Raw genomic sequence first — 23,705 nt, 5'->3', positions numbered from 1 at the left:
GCCATGCGCACAGTGGAGGTGTGTGCCCACTAGCCTAGCAGCTGGCATGACTCCTAAGTCATGGAGCATTCTTGTGTACCTGGTGCAACCCCTTGACTGATGCAGAGCACAGATACAATGCTGCTTTGATCAGGGCTATGGTGGAGCAGATGACATGGATGCTAAAGATACAATAGGGCTGCTAAAGATATGTTGCCACTGCTTGGACTGGTCTGAGGGTGCCCTCCAGTATAGTCAGGATAGAATGTGCTACATCATCCTAGTGTGCTGTGTTTTGTATGATTCAAAACAGGCAAAGTGGTGATGAGCTAGATGCCAAGGAACTGGGAAATGGAAGCAATATTCCAAGAAATGGGATGAAGATAAGGAGGAAGTTGACTTTGTCCATAACAGAGCTCAGCTGTACAATCCAGACACGTCCTCATTGGCGCTCACTTCAATTGATGAGAGCTGGATACAGCAGACAATTGTAGACTGTAAAATATTCATTGGTCATAATGAGTTCAGCTTTTAATAAGGCATTTAACAAGTAATAATCCCTTAATTGGCAACTGATCTATGCCAACTAGGAAACCTGCCACATTACTTAAGGAAAGCATAAAAGCTGGAGTGAGACGCTCCTAATGCCAAGATTGGCCTTGCCAAGCTCTTGTCTGATTCTGCCATAAATCTCACCATAGTCACATTGCTCAGTCCTCTGAATGATTCTGCCTGTAGTTACTGCAGTTGGTTTTTGTTATTGGAGGTAACGTTGATGAATCCACACCTTCTAAATTATTGTTATCGGAAATTTTGCAAATTTTGGGGTTTCTTGGTGAACCTGGCAATTAAAGGGAGGGGACGAGGAATACTTTTGATGGCAAGTATCTTTATTTGGATCAGGAGGGATAGCAGTGTTCCTTGAGGCCCAATGTGTTTACCAGTGAAGCTCATTTCCAGCATCGCCATAATGGTGACTGGACCCCTGTCCACACTATCTACGATCCTCCATTGTCTTTTATCCTGAGCACTGTCTCCAAACCACATCTCCTGATAGGACTCCTGTTCTTCTGCTATCCAACCCCTTCCTCTTCAACTCTAGAACCCTCGCATTGATCTCTCCCCTCTCTGATGCTTAGCCTCACCCTTCTGTTGTGGGTTTATCCATCCAACAGCCTTCCAGCTTACCAAACTAACAGCCCATAGGAAACCTGGAGACAAAATTTAAGAATTCTCAGGAAACACTCTTCTGTTTTGTATTGACATCCCTCTACCCTTCACTGAGATGATATCAGAGTCAATGATTCCATCTTGCCCTTTCTTTCTATTGACACTCATGAAAATCTGTATTCAGGTGGCAGAGGATGCTTGCTATGGGATGTGATAATGCTACAGAGATCATTTTTTCAGTCTTGTTAACGTGATCCATTGAGCCATCCAGTTGCAAGTAGACAAACAATAACAGGTTTGACTATCTTACTCTTACTCAGTGGATGGCCATCACTGATAAGAAGGACAGTGGATGCCAGGGAACACCATCACCTCCATATTTGCCTCTAAGTCACAAAACATCCTTACATGAAAATTGATCATGATCCCTTTATTGTGACAATATCATTGACCTAACAGTCGAGTAAAAATAATATACTGCAGAGAGTGGAGATCTGAAATAAAAAGAGAATGTGCCAGGGAAACACAGCAGGTCGAACAGCGTCAGCAAAGAGGTGAAACAGGGTTGGTTAATACTTTGAATCTGACTTGTTTTGAACTCAAGAACTTGAAATGTTAACTCTGTTTCTCTGTTCACAGATGCTACCAGATCCATTGAGTTTCTCCAGCACTTTATGGCTTGCTGAACCAACAGCACCTTTGATACTTAGACTAAAGCTATTTAAGCAGGAAACCCAGCAATTTCTCAGGGCATCTTGGCATGGGCTACAAATATCAGCCCTCCAGGCAATACCCACATCCCAGAATGAATTTTAAAAATCCCCTGCCACGAAATTGGACTGTGAAATATGCGATCATTTTCCATCATTATGCTATTAAAGTAGATTACTTAGTAAAGTGACAGCCAGAAAAAATAAATTCAATTATGCTGAAGAAAGCTTTCCTTTAAAATAAGGCGATCTTATCAGATACTCAATTGCTTTATAAATAATCTGTTCTACCTAAAGCCTGAGGAAATGACTTTAGGAGCCAAAGACAAGGATTCAACAGGTTCTCATTCATTATGGTACTTATTTTACATTCTATGGAATCTAAGCAAATTTGCTCTATATCCTTCAAAATACAGACCAAGATTACTGCAATCCAAAACCAGTAGCAATAGACATATACCTGTGATGGCATAGGTGTCATTTAGCGAACATGATGATCAGAAGGAGCATCAAGCATTTTAGGACCAACATTCTGGACTTTGCTCATTTTGGCAAAATAAAACAAAGTCCCCAGTGTTTGCTTTATTAATGATATGAACAACATTAAATCTTAGTTAAAAGTTAATCTTTACAATTCACATAAATTCTATTTTGGAACCAGTATAAATTAATTTCCATTTTGTTGACTTCATTTCCCCATGTTGGAAATATCGCATTTTGAGAGACTAATCACTCATGAGAGAAGTGTTGTAATGAGAACAAACAGCCATGTGCAATATCTAATGTAGATCATGGTGCATTCTGTTGTATAAGATTTTATTTATGCTGAAATTGTGCTTTTTGCATATACCCAGTGTAAAAGTTGCCTTTCCTTTTCAGCTATGAAATAATACGTGCGATAGTAGTCTGTTTCAATTTTTCATCATAAAATTACATGTTATACCTACTTAGCTCAGGTGGCTAGACAGCTGTTTTGTCAGGCAGTGTGATACCAACAGCATGGGCTCAATTCTTGAGTTTGCTATGAAGGATTCCCCTCAACTTCTCCCCTTGGCTCAGGCACGTGACCCTCATGTTAAACCATCACCTTTCTTCTCTCTCGGTGGAAAGCATCTGGTAAGACTATAGTGTCTTTACTTTTACTGTAAGTTGGTGCATGGGATCAAGCAAGCAATGCATGCTGTGCGGCAAGGATGTGTGGGAGTTTAAGACAAAGCCACATACAGCAGACTGCATAGCATGGCCAGTGACAATCAGAGCTGATTGCTCAGGAAAAAGTATGAAGTACAATATGAAAAATCATAGTGTAAGCTAATTTGTCAAAAACTGTGATGTAGAAATTCAGCATTACTGGAAAGCTGGATTGAGAGTGGAAGAAGGAAGAATCTGCACTGAAGAAGAAGCCCAAGCCCAAATACGCCATCAGAGTGGGGCTCTGCACAGATCTTGTGAAACATGTGTCTGACTGGAACTTCGAATCATCTGAATGACTATATCACTGCAATAGATGCTGAGTGTATATATAGTCTTAAACATGCCTTAATACCATGAGTGTGATCTGCATACCTTCATTAGAAATGACCCTGGAAAGCACATCATTATAAACCAATAAACATTTGTTGGTTACTGACACTTATAAGGTAGGGTATAAGGTTGCATAACTTCAGCTTTGAAATCATCAGACATTGCTGATGTGACACAATAACAATAAGCACACAAGCCGTTTGTTGAATCCATAACCTGTACATTTTTATTCTACCCCAACTCCACCTACCCTCCCCTCAAAGTCACTGTCAGGCCCTCCAAGTCAGAGAGAAAGATGTTGAGTGAATTATCTAACTTGTGCAACCATCTCCATATTTCTTTCAGTGAAGGGGTAGAAACACAAACAACATTTTAGGGAGGACCTGAGCAATCAATCCAGGCTTGCAAAGGCCACATGCTGGTAGATACCAATGCTGATCTCGTGTATCCGAGGATGCTGTGGGCAAAATAGGACCAAATGTGAACTGAAGGACTTAAAATCCAGTCAGGTCAGTTCTATTCCTGGATCCAGACTGACTCCCCAGGCCAGAGTAGTAGCAGTTCCTGCACCTTATGATAGCAATTGAAGACCACAGTCTGATTTGTACATGAGTGAAACTCCTTCTGCTAGATCTTCTCCAAGTTAGTCTTTGTGATATTTGTTCAGAGAGTAAATATGAGAATTGGTAGCCAAGTATGTAACTGCCTACTCACTGGGAGTTCCGAAGGAGTGATCCTGTTGTGTAAGGATATGGGCTGGTAAGTAAGCAAGAACAAGTTGATACCGTATTTTTCAAAAAAAAGGCCTTCAATGTATTGACCTCTGGTTCATCCTTGTCATTGATGTGGAAATATGGGTTAATTATACCTTTACTGTAGATATACTTATTGAGCATCTGCAGTCTACAATGCTATTGCGGAACTTCTTACAAATCCCAGACCAGAAATCTATTTCATTATCATCAATGATGCACTGCTAATTTCTGAAGAGTTCCAGAATTTTCTCGTCTGCAGAGCAGCTGCCATTCCACACCACCGTTATGTTCACCTTCCCAGGCAACAGTTAGGGATAACACACATCTTCTAGATTCTCTAATAGAGCTGACGATGCTGTCAGAGATTAATGCTTCAACCATTAATGCTTCAAACCAAAGCAACTTATTTTGAGAGGGGGTGGGAGGAAGAAAAGAGTTGAATGTCCTTGATTTAATGTTAATGATTAAAGGGGAACTATAAAAGAATTTAGGGGGAGATGTGGAATAAAGATTTAAGTATACTCAAAAATAGGTACTATGCAGGTGCATAGGGAGCAATGTCATTGTGCTGTCGGGTCACACATGGAGCTGGAACCTGAGTCATAGGGTATGGGAAGATGTCCTCTTTTGACTTCCTTTGTCTATGGTCATGCTTCATAAAGCTTATTAATACTCACTGACAATACTGAAAAGAGTGTAGACTTCTCCTGAGTACAATTTGCCCTGTGGGTATCATGGTGAGTTGGTAACTAGCATGAAAAAGTACCTTTTGGTGAAATGCAGCCATTTTCATTTACATTATGATTTGGATAAGGATTGAAGACAACTGCACTCCTGGAGTGAGTCGCAAGCTCAGCCTCTTGTTCTAAGTGACCTCCTAAATCTTCATATTCCCTCTTTCTTGCCCTTCCTGCCAACCCCATTGTCAACACCAATGCCTGTATAACTGAAGCATAACCTCCTTGATCTTGTATTAAATTCCCTTTGGAACAAAATTTTATACTAACATTCTATGATACATGCACAAGAATACCTACATCTCAGTGCTCTGCAATTCTCACCATTTAGAAAATATGCTTCACTTTTATTCTTTCTGTCAAAATGGACAATTTCACACTTTTCCACATTGTTTTCAATACAGTGATAACTAAGGGAGAATTCTTCAACAGTATCCTTTACAGCATGGTAATGTTTGAACACAGGCTTGTATATATGAAAGTGTTCAATCCTGTAAGTACTGTTAGGAAGGGGAGGTTGAACCCCTCTGATAATTAAAATTGAAACACAAGCCCCTAATCTGTTACGGTGGGAGTAGAGGTTCCCTTCTAATTATTAAATCCAAAACACCCAGAGAAGTTCACCTCACCTTGCCTAATCTGTTAAACTACTACAGAGAAGTGAAGGTTAAATGAAATAAAATCCCTGATGTTCACTTTATAAATAACAAGTAACAATTTATGTACTTAACCCTAACAGTGAAGAAATTAACAGAATTACTAAACAAACTGATCAATTCCCCCTTAATTACTAAATATTCTTTAACTGAACTAAATTCAACTGGTATAAATATCCCACTTATATAAACCCAAGTAATAAGAAAATAAATTAAAACTGAGTGTCTCAAAGTCTACATGCCATTCTTCTATGGTTCTCAAGTCATAAACGTCTTTCTTCCACTGACCTGTCTGTCAGGGATGTTTTCTCTGTGAAGTCTTCCGTGAGGACTCTTAGCTAGAAGTGTCATGATACCTTTAATGGATAGATGGTGCTTTCTTAGAGATATTAGCAATTTCTTGTGAGAGCTAGATGCTTATTTCTCAGATGGCAATTCACTCTTACACCGATTTTAAAAAATCCTCTCCTTATATACCTTGGATGACATTCTTACAATACCATTGGTGCAAGGTTGTCAATACCATCAGATTTAAATTCAATTGGCTTTCATTTGCTACGTGTTTGGTTTAAATTAATTGGCTGATTCCAGCTAGTTGCCAAAACTTCAAAATAAGCCTAAGGTTCCAAATCACACAACCAATTGATACATGTTTCAACTTCAGAACTGGCTGTACATCTTCAGCTATATACAGACACATTTTCTGTATAAATCTCTCAGCTTAGAATAGCACTTTAGCTCGTAAATGAGCTATGGTTTCTTCTCCTTTACCATTTTTTACAAGCAAGTTCTAGCTTCCTGCCTTCCAACTCATGATACTCTACGCAACTTCGTAACAGTACACATGCAGTAAAGTTAAAATTGACGTTTTAATTCCTGTCTTTGTGTGTTCTTCAAAAGCAAAAATACAAGATGTGTCTGCAGTTTCAGACTTAATCTGCAGGAGGTGGCTTGTTATGGAGCAGAGGGTCTTCAATCCCATGTCATCTTTATAGTTATAGGAGTTTGTTTGAAGTTTCTTTGACACTTTCTGTGTTATATTCTATTAGCTTCCCTCTCCAGACAGCCACATAATTTACATCATCTGCCAATTTTTTGGTTCTTTTAAAAAAAGCTATTGGAATTACAAGCTAAAGATGTCCACAGTGTTTTGGGGTTCTCACCAATGGTCATGTGTTGTTTAGTATTGGTGTCCAGTGTTGTTAGAACTACATCCATTTATAGAAACAGAAAGGATTCCATTGTTTTCTTTTCCTTACTACTGCAAGTTAAAAATCACTCTTATCCTTTTTCCAAACCACAATGCTAGTTGCTGTCAATAATGAAACTGACCAAATGCAATGAATTGTTGGGATAAAGGAAAAGTACCAAAATGGACAACTTGACCAAAATGGCCTGTTTCAATGTTGTAATTTTTATATAAATCCATATATTGAGAACCTCCATGTACACTCAAAACTACATGAAAGTGAAAGCAATAATCAGAATGTAAACTTTTGATTATGAGTTCAGGGTATGAGGGACTTTTGCAGCATCATCTCTTATTCCAACATTATAATTACCCATTTATTTTAAATAATAATTTACGGTAAACCTATCCATAATTACAGCTATGAATATTTCAAACATCATTGGCTCAATCATTACAGAAAGATAATCTGCAGCTACAGAATGAAAATGATTGGCATGACCTTTAAATGAAATAGATTCACACCTACATTAGAACAGAATACATAGGAATATCATGTGAAAAAGCTGAGAGTTCATCTGCTAACATCTGCTAAGATTGATTCCTTTGTTTTTACAGTTATTAATCAAACATGGTCACATGTCCTTAAAAAAATCATCTGTGGCTCAAATGTTGACAAAATTATGCTTCTGTTATCTCCATTTCAGCTACTTTGCAAGTGGTTTACTTCCCACTGGCTTGGACAGAATGTATTGCACGACTGCAATGTCAAAGTAATCTCATTACCCACTGGGAATGTTCAGTTATTAAAAATCTCTCAAGGTCCTTTGCACCAAGGACACTAAGATTCAAATAATTCATCACATAATTTTATAAGCACGTTACGGAATCCATCTATCCTTATAATCGTGCTTCCTGCTGATCTATGATACATAAAATCTGGTATCATGATGAATGGCAAAGAGCTGTAACCTCTCCTACCTATCAGTTTATGTTCTGTGAGTTTGGAAAAGGGAACATTCAGTTATGGCCAATATGTTTGCAAGGCTGTTCTTCGCATTTTTTATGACCTTAGTGAAACACTCACATATATTGCAATTACAGGAGCTTTAATTCCTACTAATTTACATATTTCTCCTATCCTGTGAGAGAAGAAATAATAATTGAAATTCCAAAGCAAGCATTTATGTTAATTCAATAATTACTTTTGTATCCTGTTGTTAAATTAGAAGGTTAGCTAAAAATATATGGGTTGATTTGAATCAAGATACAGCTAAATTGTAAGCTCAAACTCTTATATTCATATATTGAGTGATTTCATTCCTGAAGTCATGTTAGAATTTTCCACTCGAAAATTCTGTAATCATTAATGCTATTTACAAAATATTTCTCTATCAGCATTAAAGCCCGGTTGTCAAAATCTCTAAACAATATTGGTTGCAGTGAAATTAACCATCATACTATTCTCTAGGGTGTTTAAGATAAATAGGATGCATGTATGGTTTGTTTATATTGTCTCTACATTTTATAAAAAAATTTGAAAATAAATTCATTCAGATATCCATGTTAGAATGCACCATCTTGAAACTGTCATTGCCAGTTAAATGCTATCTATGGCAAAAAATGGAAACAAACTAACATTATAACTATTAGAAAGGCAAAATGCCACAGATGTATCATAGCAGGAAACATGTTGGTTTAATTGCAAGAAAGACTATGTATAACTCTGCAGGTGGCAGGAAAACCTCCTGTGATTAAGTCAGAGGTGGATGTGGCCAGTCTAAGAAACTCACTCTTTCATGATAGACTGTCAATTACAATCTCTTATTTGGCAAAAGGCAGCAATTATCACTGAGCAGATTGAAAATTACTTTAGTTATTTAATTAAAGATAGATCTCTGTGATAGAATAACTTTCATTTTTATCACTATTTCATTGGTTGTTTTATTTCAATGAGCAACCAATGTATCAAAAAATGAATTTCTGCATGGACATAAAATGATGTATATTCAGATGGGAGTTTCATGAGTTTAAATACGGACGGGAAGTTTAACGTCAGATATTTCCTACTATGTTTTTATCATTGAAAGTGAATTATTAATGACAAATATTAAAAGCAACTTAGAATATAGCAGTCTATGCAACCTTATATTGTAAATAACTGGAAAAGCATCTGTATTTGTAATTAGGCTGATATTGCAATTGAAATGTATTAGCTTTCAGATTCATTAACTAACTGCAAGTTGTTTATAAAATGTTATGTAAAAGTAATAGCATGCAATATAATATGCCAGTTTTTAACATAATTCCAAAGAGGCCATTTTAGACCATAAATAGCCTTTCTCAAAGTACAAAAATTTATTGTTGATTTTGTTCAATGAAGGATGTTGTTGTCCCTTGCTCCATGTATTCCTATCAATGTTCTATTACAATTGGAAGTGAGTGTTGGCACAGTGGTATTGTCACTGGATTTGTAATCCAAAGGTCTAGGCCACTGAACTGGGGACATGGCTTCAAATTCACCAACAGCAGAAACTTGTGGAATTTAAACTCAATTAATAAATCTGGAATTAAACAGTCATCCAATGAATATGAAATCGTTGTCATAGAGACTTACTTGTTGCAGTGATGGAAACCTTACCACCTTTATCTGGCCTACATGTGACTCAAGATCCACAGCAATGTGGTACACTCTTAAAGGGCCTACCAAACCACTCAGTTGCATCTCAAAGTATTCCTTCATGTTACCATTGGTTAGGACCATCATCTGGAGAAGACAAAGGAAGTTAATTAACTTCTCTGGACAGCCAGCCTTTGACAAGGTCTTCCATAGAACTTCCCAACAGACTGTGTCAAAAGCTTTGGTCATATTGATGAAGGCCATGTAAGGTTGTTAGTGTTATTCCTGGAATTCCTGGAGTTGCCAAGTAGTGTAAATCATGTCCATAGTTCGATGGAAGTCAGACTGGTTTCAGGGAGGATTTCCTTCAAGACTGGGAGAAGATACCTGGTGAGGATTTGAGCAACGATTTTCTGCTGATGGGGAGAAGAGAGATTCCTCATTAGTTCCCATTGTCCATTTTGTCTCCTTTCTTGAACACGGTGATGATGGCACCGTCTCTGAGATCGGCAGGGATTTAATTTTTGTTCCAGATTTTTAGAAAGGTTGATGGAAATGATGGGTAAACTCTGAAACTTTGAAAATTTCTGCTGGAGTCATGTATAATCCTGTGGATTTTCCATTCTTCATGTGTCTAATGGCAACTTCAACATTTGCAACACTAGGTGGGAGTCCAAGATCACTTTTGAAGAAGAGTTGGGAGATTTCCTCAAACACATCCTCATTAATGACTGTATCGCAATTTAAGAGTTATTTGAAGTGTTCTCTTTATTGGAGGTTGATGTTTTCTGTGTGTCTCCAAAGGGTTTAATCCTTACTCTGCATCAGTGTTAGGCCAAGGATGTTGGATCTTTATGTTGCCATGGTGGCACTGAAGAAACTGCCAGTGTTTTGCTTGTCAGCAAGGAGTTGCAACCCCTTAACTTTCTCAATCCACCATTGGTTCTTCATGTAGCTAGGTCTTCTTGGTAACTCTGCCTTTGATGTTTGATAAGATCTGTTTGATGGGAACCTGGAAATTACCATTGACCAGAAACTGAACTGGGCCAGCAACAAAAGTACTGTGGCTACAAGTCCAAGTCAGGGGCTGGCAATTCTGCTTCAGGTAACCCACCTCCTGATCCTCAAAGCCTATCCGCCATTTAGAAGGCAGGAGTCATGACTGTAATACTCCCCACTTGCCTTGATGAGTGCAACAACACTCAAGAAGCTTAACACCATCCAGGGCAAAGTAGCTTACTTAATTGGCACCACATCCACAAATGTTCACTTCTTCCACCACTGATGCGCATTAGCAGCAATATGTACCACCGACAAGAAGCACTGCAGAAATTCACCAAGGCTCATTAGGCAGCATCTTTCAAACCTGGGACGTCTACTGCTGAGAAGGATACATGGGAACACCACCACCTGCAAGTTCCCCTCCAAGCCACTCACCATCCCAATGTGGAATGTCTTGCTGCTCCTTCATTATCACTGGACTAAATCCTGGAACTTCCTTCTTAACAATACTGTGGGTGCATCTACATCAAATGGACTATAGCAGTCCAAGATGGCAGCTCACCACCACCTTCTCAAGGGGAATTAGGGTTTGGCAATAAATGCTTCCAGCCAGCATCACCCACAGGGCTGGGGCCACACATCTGCCTCAGTAGTGTGTGGCTTTGGCAGGTCACCTCAATACAAGCTCTCCAGCTGGCAGGCAGGCTCCTCAATGCCTCATAAATAAATGTAAATTAAAGCTGTTGCTACAGGTAACAAATATTTCCTAGCAATGTTGGGCTGATTTTAATTTTTATTGCCAAGTAGAAAACTGGCACCTATTACATACCAGCACACTTTCTCTTTCCATTCGGAGAAGGAAACATAGAAACATTGAAAATAGGCCACTAGTAGGCCATTGGGCCATTTGGGCCTGCTTTGCCATTCAATATGACCACGACTGATAATCCCACTCAGTACCCGGTTCCCACTTACTCCCCATATCCTTTGATCCCTTTATCCCTAAGAACTGTGTCTAACTCCTTCTTGAAAACAATGTTTTGGCTTCAATCATTTTTAGTGGCAGAGAATTTTATGGGCGCATATTCCCTAGATGAAGAAATTTCTCCTCATCTCAGTACTTCAATGATTTACTCCATATCCTCAATCTGTGACGCTGGTTCTGAATTCCCCAGTTACTGGGAACATCAATCCTGCATTTACCTTGACGAGCCCTGTTGGAATTTTACGAGTTTCTATGAGACTCCACCCCCTGTCCTCATTCTTCTATATGCCTAAGAATATAATCATAACTGATCCAGTTTCTCTTTATATGCCAGTTCTGCCATCCTAGGAATCAGTCTAGTTAAAAGACTCCCTCCATAGCCAGAACATCCTTTCTCAGAAAAGGAGACGCAACTGCACAGAGTACTCTGGATGTGAGGTCTCAGTGTGTGTCACCTGAAACTCCAGCCTAGTGTTAAATGGACTTGATGTACTATAAAAAACATAGATCTTAGGAGCAGGAGAAGGCCACTTGCCCTCCAAGCCTGTTTCACCATTCCATTACATCATGCTATCTGGTGTGGTCTCAATCCCACTCAGTCTGGCTCCCAGCTTGTACATCAACAATCTATCCAATGGTGCCTTGAATAAATTCAATTATTCAGCCTCCATTACCTTTTGGCAAGATATTTCCACATACTAAAAACCTCTCAGAAGAAAAAAAACACTTCATTTCCATCTTACAAGTGTGATCTTTTAATCTTAACCTATTTATATCCCTTTGCAGGCTTTCTACCTCCTCTTGACAACTTACTTTCCTAACTATCTTAGTGTCATCAGCAAATTTAGCTCCTACACATTTGGTCCCTCCATCCAAGCCACTGATATAGATTGCACCAACATGAGGTTCCAGCAATGATCCTTTTGGCATTCCACTAGTTACAGTTGCCAACCTGAAAATGTCCACTTAGCCTTACTCACTGTTTCTGTTAATGAACAATATTCTTTTATCCATGCTATCCTTTTCACCATTTTGTGTAGAAACCTTCATCTGGTAGCTTATCAAATTCAAGTAGACCACATCAATAGGTAATCCTATATCCACGTTGCTTCTTGCTACCTTAAAAAACTATCATAGACTAATTAAACATGATTTCCCTTTCATAAGGTAATGAGATACTGAAAAGTCAACATTATGAATTGCTACACATACTGCTGTAGCCTCCTTAATAATGGATTATAGCAATTGCCTTTTGACAGATGTTAGCTCAACTGGCATATAGTTTCCTGTTTTCTGTTCTCATTCTTTCTTGGACTTTTCCAGATTCTAAGGAATTTTGGAATATTAGAACCAATGCATCTACTATTTCTGTAGCTACTTCTTGTTTAAATCCCTATGATGTAGGTCATCTGGAACTTGTCAGCCTGTAGGTTGAGTAGTTTTCCAGGCAGCTTTTCCTTGTTGATGGTGATTGTTTTACATTTCTCTCTTGTTTACCTCTTGATTTTGAAACAGATTTGGAAAATTTTCTACATGTTCTACAATGAAGACAAACACACAATATCTGTTCAACGCCTCCACGATTACCTTGCTTTCCATTATTGATTCTCCAGTCTCATTTTCTGGTGGGCCAGCGTTAACTTCTCTTTTCCAATTTAAATACTTGAAGGAACTCTCACTACTTGTTTTTACATTATGAGCTAGCTTTCTTTCATAAAGAACTATCTCCCGCTATCATTCTTTTAACTATGCTTTGCTGCTTCTTAAAATCTGGCATCCCAGATTTTTGGCAGATTTGTCTTGCATTTATCTCAATATCATGCAATCTTTAAATTCCATATTCCGTCAGGGATCCAACAAGTGATCCATCTTGTGATCCACAATGTCGAAAACCCAATTGGTTATGGTAGTTAAAATCTGCCTCACATTGCATGTTTATACATAACAGCAGAAGGCACTTAACCTTCCATTTATGTAATAATTTTGTCTCCTACTTGCCACACAGCAATATCTTTGCACCAAGATTAAAACTAGCACATTACTCATCTATTGCAATTACTGGATTTCATGACAGAAAATGTTTATATAGAGTTCCTTTTATGATAATACCTGCTTCTATTGACCCTTACCCTCCCCACTTCCAGGGAATTTGGTCTTTTTAAATCATCATCGTGTAACATTTTGGTTCTTTGGCTAATAAAACATTGAAACAGTAATCATCAGTATTTCCAGTGTACATGTGGAGTTGTTGTTAATCGTATGAGCCTTAAGGAGAACTCTGAGATATAATAATTGAGCAGCCTGAATACTTATTTTAGTGGCATAACAAAAACATCTTTAAAAAATTATCATGTTTACCTGTCATTGAAATTGAAGAGGAACAGTTTATGGCAGCTTCACCCATTGTCATATTTCTAATTTAATCCTGCAGCTAATTAAGGAATACTTGCTGTGCATATTTTGCACAGCTAACCAGGTTATGATACAGTAAAAAAGCAAAACTTTTTTAAGCATACATTAATGTGAACATGCAAACCATGCCCAAATCCATTTAATGTTCTTTTAAAATAGGAACATTTGGTACAGTTGTTAAAAGAACCATTTCAAAAGTAGTTAGCTATTTTTAATCTTTGATAATTTTAACTAAAAGCAAAGGAAATTAGGATTAAGTTTTAAGTGCCCTAAATCATATGGCTTCCATCTTAACTGACCAGTTGTAACCATAAATGTAAGCACAAACAATGTGTCAATATGTTCATGCTTTATTGGATTTTACAAACTAGCTTACATTGCAAAAATAACTATGGAATACTGCTTGTTAAATCATAGCAATTAAATAACCTAAAACATAAAACCTTTACTTTCTAAATAAAAACATTTGCTGACAAAACTATTAGTTTTCATTGACTACACAATGTACAAAATAAATGTTTCATCGCTAGGAAAGCCTAAGACAATACCAGTTGCGTAAGTGACTGCATGCATCACCCTAAATCCATGTTATCTATTGGAAATATAGGCATGGACCTCCTGCGGATAACAAAAAACTGCAGATACGAGTACAATGTAATTCTCCTACCTACTGTGACGGACTGCATGATCATAGCTGAACAGTCAAAGGGAAAAGAAAGATGTGGTCTCTGGACCATCTCACAGTATGTGGACCCATGGGTAGCGAATTTGCGGATAACGAGGATTATATGTAGTGCTAACCCTAAATCTTGAATCCTGAGTGCATTTCTCTGTAGCTAGCTCGATTTGATTTGGTGACATGAAGACATTTCAGCTCAAAGGAGGATGGAAGAAAAGAAATGCAGAATTCGACTTCAGTTGCAAGTTTAGTTGATAAATCATGAGGAAACAACCATGTCCTGTCTAAAAACTGAAAGTAACTTTGTGGAGATACGCAGCATCACAAATATGTAACAAAATATCACATCAACATGTTAACTATCTGAACAGTTTTGAATATTTTGCTATTCATGAACAACAATGAATGATTATTCACTTCTTTCAGTACATTTCTTTTATTTTGTGAGAATATCATTAAGAAAGATTATTGATGAAACACACAAATTGACCCCTATGCATATGTACAAAGACAAGATTAAAGAAGTGGGAATATGCCTTACTTGTAGCACCCTTCACAGCTGACTGCTCCTGTGGTTTCCTTGATAGTTCGTTCAGACACAAAGGCTGGATATTCAGTGTCACATGGCTGAAGAACTTGCTTAGGACTCTGTGCTAAAAATATGCAATAACCATAATGTTAACTTTAATTCATTTTGTGAATTTGTTTAACTCCACAGGGTTTGTTAAACTGACTTAAATCTCTAATTACCACCCCCAGCAAATAAAAATGATCAAAAAACACTGAGATAATGAGAGAGTTTAATATGCCAAAACCAATTTAATATGTCCTGTAGTAATTTCTGCATGCCAAACTATATTGGTGAGAGTAAGGGTTAAAAGGTAAAGCTGAAAATGTAGAAAAGTTAAATCTATTAACGGACAGTGCATTTCCTATGCCATCTTGTGGAAATTTAAAGCAATTTCAGGAATCCTTTGCAACCAATGAAATTCACTATTTGACGAGTTTGAGCATCAGATTTCTACACTTTCAAATTCAAGCTAGGTGGCTGTTTTGGTACCAAATTTAGTTTGAAATAACCTTGATAGTTCTCACCTTAATGTCATTATTTCAATAGAAAAAATATTTATATCATTTTTTTTACAGAACTTACAATTATTTAAAAGTTAAATGGGGAAATATCATGGAGGTTGTCTCTTAACTGACTTATCACAAACTTCATACAAGTTTCCCTTGCGTGAATCTTCTGTTTTAATGCCTGAGTAAATAATTGTAAGCATAGGCCATTTGCATCTCAGCTGAAAAGATTGTAAATGATTTCAAACACTAAATAAAAGGAACTTTGTTCAGCAAATCTGGAAGCCTTTGTGATTTCACCATCCATCATATCACAAGGCACCATACTGAATCATTTACATCTTTTCTATTCTGCCTGTAGGATAATTTTGTGAAATCGGTACAGCGCAAAATTCAGTACAAATTAACTTGTCTGTTCAATGTTCAGTATCCCAGCATTAATAGCAATTATTGGAGCAATTTTTAACTTTTTTGCACAAAAGCATAAGCTTGGCAGTGTTTTCACAAAGATTGCTCTTATGGCATATGTTGGTATTTTAACCAGCTGCTTGGGAGTTGTGCCAGCATTATACATGAATTGTACTTTAAGTGTCATTTGCACTGTTTTCTGGCATAGAAACCACAATCATTTATGCCTTGGGCTCAGAGGAATTGTGCTGTTAAATGAAAGAATGTTTCTTCAATTTTCTACTTCTTCTAAGTTTTATAAAGATTACATGCAGCTTTGTTGCTTTCTGCCATAAAAGGGATTGGATTTAGTTTTTTGAACAGGTTGGTGACATATTATTTATTGCCATTATTCAACCAGTTTTAAAGTTTCCACGTATGTTATTATATCCCAACATCAAAATCTACAAAATTACCAAATGCAGGCAACACCATCTTGTTACAAATCTACCATAACTTCCCGCCATTGACTACTGACTTGTATCCTATTTGCAATGCCTTGCTATAACTGACAGTTCTTGTTCTATCTTCATTTTCCCTTATTTGACTCTATTTCTTCAATATTAGTACTGTCCAAAATCAGGCCAATGTAACAGCAATCTGACAGAACACTTTATAAATTGTTGATATTTCTTGAATTCATTATCACAAAGATTCTTCTTTAATCTCTTAATCCTGTTATGGTCGCACCATTGTAGCACAGAATTACAAAAGAGAAAATGAGCCATTAATAAGGCCTCTCAAAAAGAACTCTGAAATATTCTGTATTCCCACTTGAAAAATTATAACAAGAAATATAATTCTTTAACATTTTAATCACATTTAAGTAACAAGATACTGGAAATATACAAGTAAAATGGTTTGGGATGAAAAAATTTTGAAAGATCATTTAATCCATGAAACCGTGTTAAAGAAAATGTGTTGACTGCATTACTGAAGTCCTGAAGAAGGGTTATACTTGAAACGTTGACTGCTTCTTTCCTCCAGATGCTGCCTGGCTTGCTGTGTTCTTCCAGCCTCCTGTTTGTCTACATTAAACTTAGTTTATATAGGGTAGATATTGAGATAAAGACAGAATATGGATTTCACAATGAAAAAAATTGCTGAATCAAATTTGGAGGGATCAGTCATTCCTTTAGATGAGCTCATTCACAGACTACTGCATGTAATGAGGCCAGACCAGAACCAAAATTGCTATAAGTGTCATCTGTAAAAGAACATTCTGGAATTACCATGCAGACAACTTTCCTCATCTGTACTCAAAAGACTGTCACGTACCTCATATTTCGAAGCCCAGAATCTACAGCACATACATTTTACTAAACTGATTGAGATCCATCCACTTAGGATTTCCAACACTGACGTTGTCAAAGTTCTCGGGAGCAGGATGAGGTCTCTTTACTTACATGTAAATTAAGTGCCTGTGCCAATGGGATGTCTCCTGGGTGCATGAGTGGTCTCATAGCCTAAAATATGGTCCATGCTCTGTTGGGATTAGCTGGGATACAGACCCCTCCCGCCTCCAACCCCACCAAAACAAAATCAAAATAACTTGTTTATCAAGGGATCATACTTTAAAACATTTAAAAAGTTTCACTTTTACATTTGTGAAAGCAAGCAGCAAACCAAATAAGAACCACCAGCACAGCACCCATGCAATCCCTCCCACACCCACGCTCTAATACTCACATCCCCAGATGGGATTCATATCCAACTTAGCATGCACTGGCATCCAGTGATCTGTCCAGCTGATATGAGGGTGCGAATATCATCATTCATGGTATTAGGAAGTTCCTGGTGGATGGATTTCAGTGGGATATGGGACCTGGGATTTTTGGCCTTATACACCACTCATTTCCATCTCTACATAATTGCCTTTCTCAGCCTCTCCACTACTGAAACACATCGAGCATTAGGAATCCTCTCATCTACTGTTGTTCCCTCCTGCACACCTGGCTTCTATGGAACTAATGCTATTGTGGATGTTTCTTGTATGTGTTTGGGATGTTTATTAGAGCAGTATACTGAAGAAAGCCCTTGTTTCATAATGCTAGAAGAAACTATGGTAAAGCCAGGACCCAGAGTTATGGTAAAAGATATTAGCATGGCTACAAGGTGATCAAGTCTGGGAACTGAATACTAATAGCTCTTTTACATTTGGAAAGGACAAGCAAAAATGAAAAGGAGTTGGTGTTGCATTGATAGTAAGAGAGGATCTTAGAAATGGAGAACAAAATGGGCAATCTGAGTACAGATAAGGAACAGCAAGTGTTAGAAGTTGTTTATAGGCAGCCAGACTATAGTGGTACTGTGAGTTATGAAACGAATCAGGAGATTAGAGAAAGCATGGGTAATCCAGCAATCATGGGTAACTTCCATCTACACATAGAATGGGTAAACCTGATGAGCACTAACATTATTGTGGATAAGTTTCTTCTGTGTGTTTGGGATGGTTTAATAGAGCAGTATTTTGAGGAACTGACTAGAGAACACACCAGGTTTGATCTGGCATTATGTAATGTAACAGTGCTAATTCATAATCTTGTTCTAAGAGAACATTTAAGGATGAGCAACCATAATAGGGTAGAAATTTACATTATGTTTGAAAGTGAAATAGGTCAATCTGAAGTCAGGATGCTAAATTGAGTAAAATAAATTATGAGGCTGTGAGGGACAAAGTGACTAATATAGAATGGGAAAATGCATTTAAAGTTATGATGGTTTACAATGAATAGTCTTTACAGAATTGTTATATGGTTTACAGTAACATACGTTTCTTCAAGGCATAAAAATTTAGGTAATCATAGCTAACAATGGAATGAAAGGATTGTATAATATTAAAAGAAAATGCCAATAAAGTTGTCAGAAATAATAGTATTCTGAAAATTGGGAAGATATTAGAAAACAGTAAAGGATGACTGAGATACTGATAAAGACATGAAGAATAGAACCTGAACGTAAAGTAACAGAAACATAAAAAAAACTATAAAAGCTTATATAAGTATATATGGAGGAAACAACTGCCTAAGACAAATGTGGGATAATTAAAGCAGAGTCAGGAAAATTTATAATGGGGAAATGAGAAATAACAGAGAAAGTAAATGATTACTTTATGTTGGCCTTCACTTGAGTAACATGCAAGAAATCTCCCAGAAGTAGATTTCCAAGGGATGAGGGTGAGTGAAAATTTGAACAAAATTAATGGGACTGAATGCTGATGTTGAAACATGATACTTTATATTTTAGAGTGCTGCAGAAGATATCTGTGGAGACAATAGACGCATTAGTAAACTTCTTCCAAATGTCTACAAATTCTGGAATGCTTCCAGGAAAGTAGCAGATGTCATCTCACAATTTAAGAAAATAGTATAGCAAAATTGAGGAACTATAGATCTGTCAGCTTTCTATCCATGTAGTAAAGGAATGTTAGAATCTGTTACAAAGGATGCAATAAATAGACACCTGGATAATAATGATCTGATTGAGCATAATCAGCATGGAATTTTGAATGACAAATCTTGTTTGATGAACCTGATGGCAACTTTATGAGAATATTATTAACAGAGTTGATAAAAAGGAGTTGGTGAATTTAGTATAGCTGAATCTATATCACACTACGTGTGTATTGTCTCCCACCTATCCTCCTCCTCTAACCAATAATACCTCTAACCTCTAACCTCTAACCAAAAATACTCTTGTGTGAAGGGTCGGTAAGGTGAGGATGTTTTTTCTTTTTTTGCTTTTTCCTTTCTCTTTATTTCTTTTGGCAATTTAGAGCAGAGAGGTGGAAGCTAGGGCAGTTGCATGCTCCTCTTGTAGGATGTGGGAGGTAAGGGTCACCACAAGTGTCCCTGGTGATTTCACCTGCAAGAAGTGCACCCAACTCCAGCTCCTCACAGACAACGTAAGGGAACTTGAGCTGGAGCTGGATGAACTCCGGGTCATTCAGGAGACTGAGGGGGTGATAGAGAGGAGTTATGGGGAGATAGTCAAACCTAAGTTACAGGATAAAGGTAGCTGGGTGCCGTCAGGAGAGGGAAAGGGAATAGGCAGACAGTGCAGGGATCCCCTGTGGTCGTTCCCCTCAATAATAAGGATACCGCTTTAGATACTGTTGAGGGGGACGACCACCCAGGGAAAGCCATAGTGGCCTGGACTCTGGCACTGAGCCTGGCTCTGTGGCTCAGAAGGGAATGGGGGAGAATAGGAGAGCGATAGTGATAGGAGATTCAATGGTTAGGGGAACAGACAGGAGATTCTGTGGTCGCGAACAAGATTCCCGGATGGTATGTTGCCTCCCGGGTGCCAGGGTCAGGAATGTCTCGGATTGAGTCGAAAGGGTTCTTAAGGGGGAGGATGAGCAGCCAGAAGTCGTGGTATATATTGGTACCAATGACATAGCTAGGAAAAGAGATGAGGACCTGAAAAGTGAATATAAGGAGTTAGGTTAGAAGCTAAAAGGCAGGACGAGCAGAGTAGTAATCTCAGGATTATTACCAGTGCCATGGGCTAGTGAGGCCAGCAATAGACAGTGAGTGCAGCTGGACACACGGCTACAGAGTTGTGTAGGAGGGAGGGCTTCAAATATGTGGATCATTGAGATAGGGATCTGTACAGGAAGGATGGATTGCACCTGAACTGGAGGGGCACCAATATCCTGGGCGGGAGGTTTGCTAGAGCTCTTCGGGAGGGTTTAAACTAGTTTGGCAAAGGGATGGGAACTGGAGCTATGGATCAGAGAATGGGTTAGCTGGTGTATGGGCAGAAACAGCATGCAGAGAGTCTGTGAGGAAGGATAGACAATTAATAGGGCAAAGTTGCAGTCAGTGTGATGGGTTGATGTGTGTCTATTTTAACGCAAGAAGTGTCAGGAATAAGGGTGACGAAGTATGATGTTGTGGCCAATACGGAGACTTGGGTATCAATCGGGCAGGAAAGGTTGTTGGATGTTCTGGGGTACAGATGTTTCAAAATAAATAGGGAGGGAGGTAAAAGAGGTGGGGGAGTGGCATTGCTAATCAGGGATAGCATTACAGCTGCAGAAAGGGAGGTCATCGAGGAGGGTTTGTCTACCGAGTCAGGATGGGTGGAATTCAGAAACAGGAAAGGAGCAGTCACTTTATTAGGAGTTTTCTATAGACCCCCCAGTAGCAACAGAGACACTGAGGAAAAGATTGGGAGGCAGATTGTGGAAAGGTGCAGAAGTAATAGGGTTGTTGTCATGGGTGACTTCAACTTCCCTAATATCAATTGGAACCTCCTTAGTGCAAATAGTTTGGATGGAGCAGATTGTGTGTCCAGGAAGGATTCCTGACTCAATATGTAGATAGGCGGACTAGAGGGGAGGCCATATTGGATTTGGTGCTTGGCAACAAACCAGGCCAGTTGTCAGATCTCCTGGTGGGAGAGCATTTCGGTGATAGTGATCACAACTCCCTGACCTTTACTATAGTCATGGAGAGGAATAGGAGCAGACGCTATGGGAAAGCATTTAATTGGGGGAGGGGGAACTACAATGCTATTGGGCAGGAACTGTGGAGCATAAATTGGGAACAGATGTTCTCAGGGAAATGCACAACAGAAATGTGGAGGTTGTTGAGGGAGTACTTGCTATGAGTACTGGATAGGTTTGTCCCACTGAGGCAAGGAGGGGATGGTAAGGTGAAGGAACCTTGGATGACAAGTCATGTGGGACATCTAGTCAAGAGATAGAAGGAAGCTTACTTAAGGTTGAGGAAGCAAGGATCACACAGGGCTCTAGAGGGTAACAAGATAGCCAGGAAGGAATTGAAGAATGGACTTAGGAGAGCTAAAAGGGAGCATGAAAGAGCCTTGGCGGGTAGGATCAAGGAAAACCCCAAGGCGTTCTATACTTAGGTGAGGAACAAGAGGATGGCCAAGTGAAGGGAGGACCAATAGGGATAGTGGAGGAAACTTGTGCCTGGAGTCGGAGGAGGTCCTTAATGAATACTTTGCTTCATTATTCACTAGTGAGATGGACCTGGATGTTTGTGAGGACAGCGTGAAACAGACTGATATGCTCGAACAGGTTGATGTTAGAAAGGAGGATGTGCTAGAAATTTTGAAAACATGAGGATAGATAAGTCCCCTGGACCAGACAAGATATACCCAAGGTTACTACGGGAAGCGAGGGAAGAGATTGCTGCCCCTTTGGTGATGATCTTTGCTTCTCACTGTCCACTGGAGTAGTACCAGATGATTGGAGGGTGGCAAATGTTATTCCCTTGTTCAAGAAAGGGAATAGGGATAATCCTGGGAATTACAGACCAGTCAGTCTTACTTCTGTGGTGGGCAAGTTATTGGAGACGATTCTGAGAAACAGTATTTATGATTATTTGGAAAACCATAGTTTTTTTAGAGATAGTCAGCATGGCTTTGTGAGGGGCAAGTCATGCCTCACAAGTCTTATTGAATTCTTTGAGGATGTGACAAAACACATTGATGAGGGTAGAGCAGTAGATGTGGTGTATATGGATTTTAGCAAGGCATTTAATAAGGTTCCCCATGGTAGGCTCATTCAGAAAGTAAGGAGGCATGGGATTCGGGAAATTTGGCTGTTTGGATACAGAATTGGCTGTCCAAAAGAAGACAGAGAGTGGTAGTAGATGGAAAGTATTCAGCCTGGAGCTTGGTGACCAGTTGTGTTCCACAGGGATCTGTTCTGGGGCCTCTGCTCTTTGTGATCTTTATAAATGACTTGGATGAGGAACTGGAAGGGTGGGTTAGTAAGTTTGCCAATGACACCAAGGTTGGTGGAGTTGTGGATAGCGTGGAGGGCTGGTGTAGGTTGCAACAGGACATTGACAGGATGCAGAGCTGGGCAAAGAAGTGGCAGATGGAAGGTTATGCTCCAGCTGTATAAAATCCTTGTTGGACCATACTTGGAATATTGTGTTCAGTTCTGCTGCTTCATTATAGGAAGGATGTGGAAGCTTTAGAGAGGGTGCAGAGAAGATTTATCAGGATGCTGCCTAGAATGGAGGGCAGGTCTTATGAGGAAAGGTTGAGGGAGCCAGGGCTTTTTTCATTGGAGCGAAGAAGGATGAGAGGTGACTTGATAGAGGTGTACAAGATGATGAGAGGCATAGATAGAGTGGATAGTCAGAGACTTTTTCCTAGGGTGGAAATGACTATTACGAGGGGGCATAATTTTAAGGTGATTGGAGGAAGGTATAGGGGAGATGTCAGAGGTCAGTTCTTTATACAGAGAGTGGTGGGCGTGTGGAATGCGATGCCAGCAGTGGTAGTGGAGTCAGATACATTAGAGACTTTTAAGAGACTGTTGGATCGGCACACGGATGATACTAAAATGAAGGGTATGCAGGTTAGTTTGATCTTAGAGTAGGATAATAGGTCGGCACAACATCATGGGCCGAAGGGTCTGTACTGTGCTGTACTGTTCTATGTTCTATGTTCTATGAATCTTCAGAAGGTTTTTGATAAAATTCTCCTGGGAGGTTGGTTAGCAAGATTAAACACATGAGATAGGAGGTAACATACTGAATAAGAACCAAAAGGACTGCGGATGCTGGAAATCAGAAACAAAATCAGAAATTGCTGGAAAAGCTCAGCAGGTCTGGCTGCATATGTGGAGAGAAATCAGAGTTAATGTTTTGGGTCTAGTGACCCTTCCACAGAACTGTAACATACTGATATGGATTAAGGATTGGCTAACAGACATAAAACAGAGAGTAGGAATAAATGGGTCATTCTCACACTGGCAGCCTGCAACTAGTTGGATG

At 38.9% G+C, this 23,705-nt stretch overlaps 1 protein-coding gene across 1 annotated transcript in view; it reads right to left on the bottom strand.

The window, feature by feature from the left end:
* cacna2d3a (calcium channel, voltage-dependent, alpha 2/delta subunit 3a) overlaps positions 1-23,705 on the bottom strand; it is a 791,006-nt gene that overhangs the window by 43,207 nt on the left and 724,094 nt on the right. Inside the window, exon 34 of the mRNA XM_048606724.1 lies at positions 14,960-15,071. Coding sequence (XP_048462681.1) covers positions 14,960-15,071 — 112 coding nt within the window. The remainder of the gene's footprint in view (positions 1-14,959; positions 15,072-23,705) is intronic.

This window comes from Rhincodon typus, chromosome 16 (assembly GCF_021869965.1).
Source record: "Rhincodon typus isolate 14 chromosome 16, sRhiTyp1.1, whole genome shotgun sequence".
Lineage (NCBI taxonomy): Eukaryota > Metazoa > Chordata > Chondrichthyes > Orectolobiformes > Rhincodontidae > Rhincodon > Rhincodon typus.
This window is presented reverse-complemented; position numbering and strand designations above follow the sequence as displayed.